The sequence below is a fragment of the Zonotrichia albicollis genome, chromosome 6 (assembly GCF_047830755.1).
Source record: "Zonotrichia albicollis isolate bZonAlb1 chromosome 6, bZonAlb1.hap1, whole genome shotgun sequence".
Classification (NCBI taxonomy): domain Eukaryota; kingdom Metazoa; phylum Chordata; class Aves; order Passeriformes; family Passerellidae; genus Zonotrichia; species Zonotrichia albicollis.
In genome coordinates, this window is record NC_133824.1 from 33750161 (window position 1) to 33763101 (window position 12941).

The 12941-nt window shown below is 45.7% G+C and overlaps 1 protein-coding gene across 2 annotated transcripts in view; it reads right to left on the bottom strand.

Moving 5' to 3' along the window:
- Nucleotides 1-3757: 3757 nt before the first annotated feature.
- CD82 (CD82 molecule) overlaps nt 3758-12941 on the bottom strand; it is a 38464-nt gene continuing 29280 nt past the window's right edge. For both annotated transcript variants that reach the window (XM_005480127.4, XM_026794851.2), the window contains 4 exons: nt 8606-8713; nt 6757-6948; nt 6381-6464; nt 3758-5881 (listed from right to left, as the gene is read on the bottom strand). In XM_005480127.4, coding sequence (XP_005480184.1) covers nt 5804-5881; nt 6381-6464; nt 6757-6948; nt 8606-8713 — 462 coding nt within the window. In that variant the 3' untranslated portion in view covers nt 3758-5803. The remainder of the gene's footprint in view (nt 5882-6380; nt 6465-6756; nt 6949-8605; nt 8714-12941) is intronic.

Sequence of the window (12941 nt, forward strand, 5' to 3'; positions counted from 1 at the left end):
GCAAAAAGAAGGAAAAAGTTTGTCTGGTACACAATCCTCTGATCTCCTGCACTGTCACAACTGTTGCTTTGGACCTGGTTACCTGATGGTGGCAGACAGATTCCAGAAGAATTGCAGGCAGACAATCTCCAGAAAAATCGTTTGGACAAGGAGAGACAACATGGAAAAGATTTAAGCTTATGAACAGCAGATAACGCTGGCCAGAAACACATGATGGCAAAGGTTTGGCAGTCTGGTGACACAGTGAAGACCTGGGGTCCTGCAGGAGGCCTAGGTCTGATGTCAGTATAGTTCCTAACCTGGTAAACACTCACAGAATGAAGAGCAATATCAGGATAATCCCTGAGCTGCTGCCATTGTTCAAAGAAACATCGTGAAGGAATGGGAGTTACATCTGGACCCCAAAGGTTGGAAGGAAAAGGCTCTCTTGTTTCCTAAAGATAAGGCCTGTTGTAGTTACAGCAGTAGGTTTCCATACTTTCTGCTAAACTCTGCATTGTTGAGGACAGAGGAGTTACTCCATGATGCCATTCATCAGTGACAGAGCTATAGGAAAGAAGATAACAGAGAGAAATTTAATTGAAGTGCATGAAAATACCATTCTTGGGGCCTAAAGCAGCATCTTCCCTCTCAGATTCCATACCTCATAGAGCATCTACATATTACTTGGAGCATTATCCTTCTTTTAAATCCCTATTTTAAATGGAGCTAATATTTTTTGCCCAGAGAGCTGAGAATAATTTTTCTCCAGGTACACAGCATCCAATATTCCCCTAATCCCTCCCCACAAAAGCCAAACTCCAGCTCACAAACCCCAGTCAATTGTATTATTAGGAGCTTAGAGGAGAGAAACCAGACAATTTATCCTTGTGAGAAGAAAGAATTCATGGCCAGGGTTACAGAATTTACTTAGGAGAAGGTAATTTCCTATGTTTGGCAGAGAAGATTGCTGCCACAAGGCAAAAAAAATTGCACGAACTCTGCCAGCACACACCTGCTAGAAAGTGTTTATAATGGCTAAAGCACATTTCGTAGCTTTACTAGCAACATTTTACTAATAGCTTTGGTTCACTAATTGCATATTTTTTGCTAAGGGCTTTTGCCAGTGTAGAAGTGTTTGAAGACTTGCATGCTAGTAGATTTTTACATTGACAAGCTTTTAGTATCAACCTGGTTTAAGCTGTCATTCAGAAATGCTGGCTGCTAACTGAGGCTTATATGTAATAAAAGGCCAAGGCTAGAGCAGAGTCTCAGAGGCTGATGGGGTAGAGCCAGCCCATGAATAATTGAGGGTATGTTCTCCATTTATGGCATTGAGTGGTAGCATTTGTGAGTACCCCGGGGTCCTTTGGCTTTTCAGCAGCGAGCCCCTGTGGCTGCCCGTTCCTCACTTTCCTCAACAATGTCACAGAGTCTGACACCAGCACTTGCAGTCTGTCCTATGGCAGCCAGAAACCAGGCTTTTCTGAAGTCTACCACATTCAGCCTAAATCCTAAACAAAGCTGGCAGGGACCAGCCACACCACCACACACATTATACAGAAAAGAACAGCTGCCACATGTTAAATTGGGGTATGTTCCATACAGAAAACAAGATGCATTGTGACCTACAGACTTACCCTTAGCCACTCTAACTAATGCAATTCTTTTTCCCACTCCAGAAAAAAAAAAGCACCTCATGGAAAGAATTATAGCAGCTCGTGAGTGCTTCATGATCACACAGAACAAGAAACGTCACCAGTTCATTACTAGGGGCCTTGCTTCAGGCCACAGGGTGGTCACAACTCTGCTCTTGCAATATTAATTATTGGCCTGGGACAGCTACAGAGCAGCTTATTGGCTGTGCACAAAATGCTTCCATGTGCTGAGCTTCTGCAGAGGCTGGCCCTGTGGGCTTTGCTAGACAAACACTGCAGCTCCCAAGAAGTCTGAGTGCTAGGCTGATTTCTAGCTCCAGCAGCAAATCTCCACCTCAGGAGAGGAGCTGGGAGCCTGGCCCAAGGAGCAGCAGAAGATTTCTTAATCTCTGAAGATCTGAGGACTTTCTTCCTGGAATCTTTTTGAAATCAAATTTATAAGTATTCAATGCACTTTCCTACCCCTCTGACTGACAACTCAAAGGAACTGAGGATGAAGGGAAACAGGGAAAAATGGGGACAAGAAGCATCATGGGAATTCCCTCATGCTGAACTTCCAGACCTAGGTAGAGCAGAAACACAAGAAGGAAACACAACTCTCACAATAGTGGAAGACATGCAACAAAATATCCAATTGTGTGCTTCTCCAATAAACGGAAGGGAGAATTATCCCTAAAAATGCCAAGCATGCAGCACAAATCGTTTACAAGGAGAATACATCTGTAATTACAAGTTAATTTAGCTACCCTGCTGCCAGGAGTAACTGGGAGCAGACGGAAGCGATCAGTGTCATCTTCCCATTCCCCTGGGACCAGCCCGGCTGGGTTTTCTTGGTGGAACACCTCCCTCCAGTGGCCAAAGGCAAGTGGTTTCCACAGAGCTCGGGCAGAGCTGGGGACCCAAGCTGGGACAAGCAATTGTCCTCAAGTCCTCTGCTTTCCCCTTCCAGCTCCACAAGAGGCTGGGTGGAAACCAGCAAGGCCCTTCCCCACCTAGGAGCCATCTGTCAGGGCTGGCAGTTCTGCCAGGAGTGTAGCCCTCCAAGTTGTGGGGCCCTGGGAAAGCACTACCTCCTGATTAAAGCAGGGTGCTCTGGGAAATCAAACAGAAAGGGGACACTCCATGAGACCAAGAACCAAGCTCTCCTCAAGCACAGCCCAGGACAGCCTAAAGGAACAAGTTGTACTCACAAGTAGGACAGATCATTGCACCCTACTGTGGCTCCAGGATCCATTTAAGTCCCTCTTGCTCTGCACTCATCTGGAAAGGGCTGCTGAAATCTTGACTTAGATCAGTTGCCACCAGTGTTTTCTTGTAGCATCCCAGTGCCTTCTCTGCAAACTTCACTGTTTCTTCAAAACATATATGAGGACTTAGGTCATGCTTATTACTTCCTAAAGCAACAGCTGTAAAATTCATTAGTACATCATCTTAGTTTCTTCTAAGCCATTGGTCCAGATGCACCAATATGGTGCAGGATCTGAAGGAATTTTGAGATCCAGCTCATATCGACTTCTCAGTTGCTGAGCTGAGAAAAGCAAGAAGATTTATATAGCTGGTCTATCTACTTCTGAAGAGCTTTTCAGTCAAGGCCAGCATGTGTGACATAAACTATGAAAAATGGCCATCTAGCTTTCTTCCTTCTCACAGTGTCAGGGCAGGGGCTGAGGAATCCTACTGAAAGTGAGTAGGAAAAAATGATATAGTTAAGCTTGCAAGAGCTGTATGCACTGTGGGCATAGCAGCAACCTTGTATTTCATCAGAATTAGTCCCCAAGGCTTATGACTTCAAACTGTGCAGATTGTGCAGATCTGAAGCAACATCTTCAAGTATTTTGCTTAGGAGATAGCATGTTCAAGGAACTATCACTCAGTCAGCTCACCCTAAGACAAACATACTTCATAAAACAAGAGAATGTTTACTTTAGAATACAGCCCAGAAAAATTGTAACTTCCCCCTGCTGGGCAGGATCTTTAGAGCCCACACTGATCTCACACATGCGCATCAGACCTTTTGGTACTTTGAACAAACAAGATGTCAGTGATCTGCATGTAAAGCAGAAAGGGGTGGAGAGGAAGCAAGGGGAAAACACTTCAATACACAAGTCCCAGGCAGAGAGATATATTTTTTAGCAAAGTCTTTATTACAGAAATATTCACCCTCTAGACTTTTATATCTGTACATGCATTTCTTCCAGTAGGAAGATATTGCTAAAAACAGACAAAAACAAAAAAGGAAATCCAGAATGGGCTCCTTTTCACTTGTTGCTCAGCATTGGCATCTGTAACTGAACAAGAATCTTACAAATAAGAACAACTCATTAGAGAATAGACTTTGTGTTACAAAAGCTAGCAAGCTTTACTGCTAAAGGTGCCTTCTGCTATAGAAAAGGTCAGCTTGAAGGATCTGTGCAGGAAGGGGCAGATATCTCAGAATTGCAAAGCCTTACCAGACCTCCACAAAAACCAGTTGCCCAGTCATTCTCCCCAGTCATCACTCTGTCCAAAGATGGGGACAGAGCAGGGACTCACTGCTGGGGCCCTGATTCTCTGCACCAGCCTTTCTTCCCAGAAGGAAAACCGAGTAGGTTTTACCAAGTAGGGTTATTACTACCTGCCCCACCCCTGACAGGAGACAGTCCTGGAACCACCTCTGTAAGGCAAAGGCTCACTCACCAAGTACCTTGTAACAGATCCCTGGCAAGGACCATCCACTTATCTCCCATCCAGCTTCCTGGTGTCACAGTCATTGTACCACGTGTAACAGCAGGAAATCTGCTGTGCCCAAGACACCTCTGAAAGTGAGAATTTGCACCCCGCTCTCTTACATAAGCAGTTGGGGCAGTGCTTCTTGTGCATTTTCTACCTTCTTCTGGTCTACATCACTCCTTGCTGCTGACCACTGGCTCAATATAACAAACAGCCCAGCCATTAGCACAGAAACCTGCAGCTTGCACAACTGCAGAACCTGCTACTTATCTGCTGCAGTGCTGGCACTTGAGGCAGAACTCAGGATGCAGCCATGGCTCTAGATCACAGGGGAGTCAGAAGAATGGACAACTGAAATAAAAGCAATTTATCTTTGCATCCCAGCTACAGAACCTATACTGGGCACTGATACCAGTGGATATTCCCAATATACAGCATCAGCAATCCAGTCAGATCTTTCCATATTCATATCTAAATCCACAGCTAACAAATTTTATGTTCATAAAGGAGCAGGGGAAGAATCAAATTAATTGTAATCTCTATAAAGTTGGCAAACCAAGAGTGCAAAGAGCAGAGCCAGCCTGGGGCTGAGTCCACAGTATGCAGCAGTCTCTGAAGTAACCTCCAAGCTGACAGGAGCCAGCAAAGCAGAGCTAGGGGGAGGGGAGAAGATAAAGAGGCAAATGGGAGAAACGTGTCAAATCCAAAACTCAAGGGATCCATTCCAGAAGCAACTGAGCACCACCACCACAATCTGCCAGGTCACACTAGGAATAAACAAGTAGGCTTGGCTCCCTCCTGGTGGCTTCTCATCATGCTCAAAGGGAAGAGCTCCACTGAAGGCAAGGCATAGCTGACTCCAGAAACAGGAGAAGCGAGTGTGACAGTAGCTCTCTGTATTTCAGATCAGAACCTAGGCTGGAAGATGTACAGTAGGAGCTGAATCAGGTCAACTGCAAGGGAAGAGAAGGCCTATAAAGCATGACTAGTTACCACCACAAGTCAGTGAAGCAAGTGAAGCTACCAAAGCACTGGAATCTCAACAGAATTCCTGGCTCATGAGACTTCAGGGGAGAGGTGAAAAGATGTGCAGAAGAGCAAGGGAGAGAAAAGTTATTGTATGTTAGGTCCAGTGGGTTGCAGAATGAAGATATGAATAGTATTGTTTAACATGGAGCAGATAGCAAAAGCATTGTCCCCTCAGGTTAATCAGTGTCTCATGTGACACAATGACAGTTTAAGTTCTGCTTCTTGAAGGAGAAATAATCCAGAGGCAGGATGCAGGTGGCCCAAGGGCCCTATTGCCAGAAGATCAGGCTGTGTTGCAGCTCTAACAGTTCTTAGCAGAGTGGTATCAGAAATGGGATGTCACAATGGTCGTTGGACAGTCTGGGAATGAGGCAGGAATGTTCTGTTTGCTCCTTTCTCTGCGGTGCCGTAGCTCTGGAGCAGCCAACTCAAGACTTGGGCACTTTGGTGTAGTCTTCGCTGTGTATGTTCTTGCAAAGCGAAATGGCCAGTATCATCCCCAGCAGCTGGAACAAGTATGAAGAGTGGGAACAAAATCAGCAACCAGACAGATAAGGTGGGAAGAACAGGTGATATTGGGGAGCAGAATACAGTTGAACATCTTTTAATGACACCATACAGGTGAATAGAGTTAGTCCTCTAAGGCAAATGCAGTAAATTGAAATGACAAAAAATTTGGCTTCATAAAGATGTGACTTCATCTGGAAACTATGTTATGGGCTTTTTAAGGCAACAAATGGGATTTCACTAAAGTGGGATTTTGCTTGCCTCAGTATTCTGGTTACAGAATTGCCAAAAGTCAGATACAGCAGGCAGAACCACAAGTAGACAAGGCTTTGTTCAATTTTTAATCCAGTCAACAAAAGCCACAGTTCAGGCAGACACAACCACAAGCTACAACTGCACTGTCATTAAACCAGGTGTCTATTACTTGAGAAAACAGCTTTGCCTTTAAAAAAGTCTCCATAATAAGACAGTATAGGTTCATGTCAGGAAATTACCTACCTCTATAACAGCAACACCAGTGCAAACCCCAAGAATGATACCAAGGTTGTCCTTCAGCCACTCCTCTACACCATCCATGCATCCCTACAGAGAAAACACAGCCACAAAGAAGAGAAGCATGGATCTAAATATGTCAAAACTGAAAATCCATAACATATCTTTGCACACAGGAATTATCCCAGTTACATGCTATAGCATGTTTCATGGAAGCTTTTGCAGAAAAGGGCAGGATCCCTGTCACCCTGTCCCCCCTTGCCCCTAATTCCACAGGTGCTTCAAGCAATAAGGACATGAAAGAAGTGCTCTAGATTTTCAGAGGAACAAAGACAAGGCAGCCTCAGTGGAAGCTTCACAGGGCCCAGACATACTCACTCACCTGCTCATGAACAGGCCAGTTAGTATATGTTGCAGTGCCATTGAGACTGTCTTCCAGATTGCAGAAACCTCTTCCTTCCACTAAGTCCTTAGATCTATTGGAGCAGGAGCATGGATACTCAGTATTGCTTTTGTTCCTAAGAATCTCATTGTTTTCCCATTCCTTTGCTCCAGTCCAGCCACAGCAGGCAATCTAATAACGAGAGAGAGATCATTACAGTCCTACCCTGTGCACTGGCAAGATAACTGCACATGACAATAGGCAGGTAGAAGTACTCAGGAGCTCTCAGTGCAAGAACAGTCATGCCATACAGTCTGCATGAATTAGCAGCACTAAACACCACCCTGGCTGCTTATGTACAGAGCTGTCCAGAACACAGGGACATTATTTCCTACCGAAGAGCCACTCTGCTAGCAAAACAAGAGTTCAAAGGCCCCGGTCTCCGCCGCGGCCCCGGGGCAGCAGCAGCCGCCACACGGTGGCGTCCCCAGGCCGCCAAGCCCCGGCACGGCACCGCGCACCAGCGCCCGCCTGGGAGCAGCACGGACCGGCTGGAACACGGGATAGGGAGAACTTCCGTCCAAAGAAACATTTACATTCCTATAGAGCCACGTGATAAAACCCTACTTGCCGAAGGGAAAAGCACATCGGGAAGTCTAGCAAGCAGTAAGATCCTAAGCATGGATCCCGGTGCTTGCCCAGCAGTACAGAGCAGAAAGGCTGCCCTGTGTCAAGGTAGAAGTTTAGGGGAAAATCCTTCTTTGCTCGGAAAGGAAAAGTAACGTTTCTGCTATAACAGACATGAGATACAAACAGCTGAACATCCACATCAGGACAAGCATTTGGTTTCCAAAAGAGAGCTGTGAAGACACAGCCTCCAGAAGGAACTACATTTCCTTCACAAGAGGTTTGGACTTTAAACTCCCAGTTAACGGAACCCCACCCTCTTTCAAATGCTAACTCCAGTGTGTGAGATGAAGTAGACTCTTAACACTCAAATTCTCCATCTCTGCAAAATCTTTTACTTCTGTTCCTGCATAAAAGAAGGGCCCAAGCAGCAGCCTCTCTCCACAGCAGAATCAGGATTCACTTGAGTTCACTACCAAGGAGTTACAACTGCAGTGAAAAAACATACATAAATCATTCTCCAAGGAGGAGAAATACTGCAGGTCAGTGTTGTGCAAAGCAAAGAACAAACAGAAGACAAATGCTGTTACTTGTACTTACTACCCATCAGTCCCACACTGGCCATGTGTTTAACTACAACAGCCAGCCAGCTCTCAAGCTTGTGGTTTGGCAGTAAACAGCTGTCATGACTCCAGTGTGCTTGAATACCCTCTAGCTGCTCAAGAGCTGACCCTGATGCTAAAACAGAAACCATGGGCAGTTGGATGGCTCCCAAGAACGCCGATACTTCAAAAGAACCATCACAATAAGCAAGCAACATGCACCAAGTAGTAAGGCAGGTGGTGCTGTTGACTTGCCTGGCAATAAACTAGGGACTTTTTGTTGCAAAAATCATGTACAGAATGTTTTTCACACATTAGTATTCAGGAGGCCGAGCAGACAAAGAGAAGTGTTGGAGAGCCATTTGACAGGCTAGATACACTAGCACACAGCCAACACTAGCTAGCTCTAACACCCAGCAGACAAGAATGGTTCAGGGTCTGACACAGAAGCACCAAGCAAGACCATTTTCTAGTCTGCAGGCACCAAACCTCACAGGCCACTTTGTAGATCAGCCAGATCAATGTGCAATAGTTGCTTTTCTGTCCTCAGCCTACTTGAAAGGACATTGCCTGCACTGACAAAGAGCATCACCTACCTCTTGCTGCCCCCCACAACTCACCTGTATCTGCACATAGTCCCAGGCATCTTGCAAGTTCCTCTTATCTTCATCCGAAGGGTCATACTTTTCAATCAGATCTACAACTATGCCAGACAACTCAACTTTCAACTGGCAAGAAAAAAAAGAGGCAGGAGAGTTAGATTATCAGTTCTTGTAGCCTGTTCTTTGGTCTTTCAGATACACATACAAAGCTACAGTCACTCATAAAAGCTGACTGCAAATAGTTAACAAGTACAGATAAGGGCAGCAGGTTTGCTGCTCAAAAGCCAAAGCACCAGCAAGTCCTTGCCAGGACATGGGGAAAGCCTACAAACCAGGAGAGCAGTAAGAAAACAGATCAGGTATGGTTACCTGCTAAGATACAGGCTGAACAACTAACTGCCTGCCCCAGACATGACAGATGTGCAAGGTAAGTGCAAGCTGAAGGACAACCCTGCCTTAAGGACTCACAGGTTATGTGTTTCTAACTTTGTACTGCAGGAGAGACCCTGGTCCAGGATCTCTGCCACTGCAGCTCATCTCCACTGCTCAGAGAAGGTGTAAAACCACTCTGCTCATGAATGCAGATGGGTTTGCTGATACACAGCTGATGGAAACCTGCCTTTTTCACAAGGTGCTGATCTACCTCTCCCCAAACTCCCACAAGTCCTATTTCTATATTAAGACAGGAAGTATTACCACTACCTAAACTGCTCATTAACAGTCTTATCACAAAGTTCAGGTGTATCAAATCATCTCTTCACCACCATTCCTTTTCCCAAGATATTTACAACACCCTTCAGTTTGATGAGAGGTGCAAGCTACCACCTGGCAGACTCCTTCACCTTCTCCCTCCTAGCTACTTCTGAAGCTCTTCTTAACCAGCCTGACTGCTAAGGACAGACCCAGATTCACAAGAAGTTGAAGAAAAGTGCCATTAGACTACCCAAGGCATAGGATAGACTTAGATCAACTTAAGCACCAGGATGTTCCCATCCCACCTATTACCTTTTTGACTGTGGTGCTACAGCATATTTCAAATCAGTGGAAATGGGTTTTCTCTTTTCTTCTATTATCAAGCATTTTCAATGACCATGGCAAATACCAGGACATTCAGCAAGAGGAAGCACTGCCTACTGTTGAGAGAAGCTTCTCTACATCAGCAACTCCTCTTCCTAGGAAAACTGCAGCTCAGTTCACTGGGATCAGCTATGTCAGGCCAGACGGATGGGAGCTGCATGATCTTTCTTCTCATGAAGTCTATCTCTTCCCCTTTTAATTACTTCACTTCCCTTTTTCTTCCCTTCAAATCAAGGCAACCTGACCTGGTTCTCCCTAATGAGATTGGCCTTGGCTGCTGCCATAAGCCTTATCAGTTACTGAACCTGTGAGTTCCCACCCTGACCCCTCCTGCACACTGCTGCTCCACATGCAGAGGGAGGCAAGGAGAGCTGGGCTTGTTTTCCTACCCTGGGCCCATCTTGCCCCTTAGCTGTTGGGTCAGATGGAGCCTACTGCCACTTCTGCAGGACCCCACCACAAGCAGACAGGACTTGAACCTGATGTCCCCAACCACAGCTGCATAGGAAAGCTGTATGTCTGCTTTGCCCTTAGTCTTACAAAAGAACAGCAAAGAAGTCCTGCAAACAGCTCTTGTTTCAAAAAGTGAAGCATTTCAAATTAAAGAAAAAAAAAAAATCAGGCTTTCCTAGGTGTTGTAGCAAGCAATCTGAGAGAGGGGGAATATTATGCAAACAGTGGCACAGTTCTGGAGCCACATAGGCAGCTTGCTTGTGGGTTTAACCTATAAAGCAGCCCAAAGGGAAAACACAGGCATCTGCAGCTGTTCACCCTTAAGCACCTGGCAGAGGAAAACTGAAAGAGCAACAAGCTAGAAAGGCACACAGAACACACAGGCTTTCAACATTCTAATCATCTCCACCCATTTAAAGTTATCAGGACTTAGCACTGTGTGAGACATGAATACCTCAGGAAATGGCTACCCTTGCTTTCAGGGCTTCTTGCCCCTTCCCACTCTAGCAAGCCCAGTGTCCAAAGGCACAATCCCACCACCTCCAAGCAGGGGCACTTAGATCCTAGGCACCAGAGCCACAGCTCACTGCCAGAAAGCAGCAAGGCTGTCAGTCTCCCCACCACATGGGCTACTGAAGAGGGAGATGGGAAAAGCTGAATGCCAGAGGCAAGACCAGGTCTTTGATCACACAATAGATTGTGCAGGATTCTTCCCCTATCACACACTGTCAGTCATCTATCCTGTCCCTGTCAGATGCAAGCTAGATCCTTTCCTCAGCACTTATTAGCATCTAGCCTGCACACAAAAGCAGGCTCAAAAAACTGGAGGCAGCTCTCCTCTGCCTTGTCACTTCTGATTCTGAAACTCATGCATAGTCCACAGCCCCAGACAAGTCACTGCATGCAATCACACAGGCCTGTCTGCTGCAAACAATAGCTAGCAAGTAGGGCTATTCCCAAAACACCACCAATCTCCTTCACTCAAGGCACTTAGAGCCAAGCTGCACAGAACTGTGTGAACCAGGCCAAGAGAGAACTTGCCCAGGCTCTCACACATTTAGGGGCTTGTGATCTACTAGATGTAGGTGATAGCAACATTCAGTTCACAAAGCAGAATGTCATTTGCAGCATTTGTGATGTTACTATGTTGTTGATGATAAAAAAACCCCACCCCAGAGTTTCAGCCACCAACAAATGTAGGGAAATGAATCTTGCATCAACATCCTCCCAAAAGTACTGGGCAATTCCAGTCTGAAGGGGCATTCCTCTAACAATGCCCATGGGAGAGCCAAAGCAGCAGCCTTCCTGTCAGAGGCTCAGCCTTTTACAGTTACACTAACTCTATTCCAGTATACTTTCATTTGTCAGTGTGGGGGAGGATTTTGACACCAAAAAGGAAAACAGATATGCCAATAATAACTCCAAGTGAATCCATAGAAATAAATACTTCAGTCACTTACAAGTGAAGGACTGAGTACCACCTTGCTACATTCTGGATCCAAAATCTTTTCCTTTACCCTTGTGGTTCCTTGTTTTATATCTAACCAAGTTCCTGAAGTCAGAAAGAAATAAACACAAAGAACACAATAGACATCTGGGGACTGGCTGTTGAGCAGTTTCAGCGTGCCTCACTGTGCTCCAAGCTGCCCTGGGATGACGTACAGCCAGCGAAGCAGAGCGACTCGCACAGCAGCACTGAAGCGCAGACCCAAACCACTGTGCTCGAGGTTTCAGCCAAGACCTTCCTCAAGCAGCTTTTCTTAGTGCTCTAGGCAGCTACTATGGAGGATCCCTGAAAAGAGAATGGCTCTAGAACAGCTTTTCCATTCATTTTGTTCATTAGGGACTGAACAGGAGCATTTGTTCAAAGCCCAGCTTCCCTGACCATTCTCCCAGATCTATAAAAGTGATGATGTCAGTCACACCAGCTCGAACAGCTGTGGAAAACAACCTCCAGCACTTTTAAACTCTCCCTGGTCTGATGAGGTTTAAATGAAGAACTACAGCTTAAAAGTTGGAGTTTTCTAGAGTAGATTGGCAACTGGAGAAGAAATGCTAACAGAGGTACAAAATTTCCTGGTTTGAAGTCACATTTCCCCATCGCAGGGGAATGCCCATCTCCACACCTCCATATCTGCATTAGTCAGAGCTGTTTGTTGAGAATTATCTTTACACACCAGTTTTAGTCACAGTTTTAGTTTCTCCTTTAGTTTCTTTCAGCCCAGAGAGCAAGCTACAGTCACACCACATTTGGCAAGGAACCCTGCCGACAGCTGCTCAGTCACCACAGTAACAAAGCTTACATCACTTATGCTGGTGGCAGGCACCTTCCCCCTGCCCCAAACTTCTCCACCCAGCCCCATCCATAACCTCCTCAACTGTTCTGCTTTCTGTAGCCATCTAGCTAAAGAGTTGGCTGAGGAGAGGTAAGCACATCCATACAGTGGTATATACAGCTATGCAGCAAAGGACAGGGTTACCCACAACTTGTACCTGAAGCCAATAGTGACCCCACAGTGATAACTTGTTTCCACTGCATAAATGCGGCTCCCAGTTTAGCTCTTAAGTAACTGAAGACCTGATCAGGCACTGCCTTGGCCAGTCAACCTCTAACCAAGATGGATTGCTGCAATGCACTTAGGTAGCTCAAAACCAGGTAGCTCCCTTTTACACTACAAAGCATACTGGAGCTCTAGAAGCACACACCGTGAAACTGCTTTCCTGACAAAGGAATCCACTTCAAAATATTAAACCACTTGTCTTTAAACTCCAGCTGTAGAACGGGAACCATCAGATATTTGGGTTTGTTTCTGTGGAAAGAGGA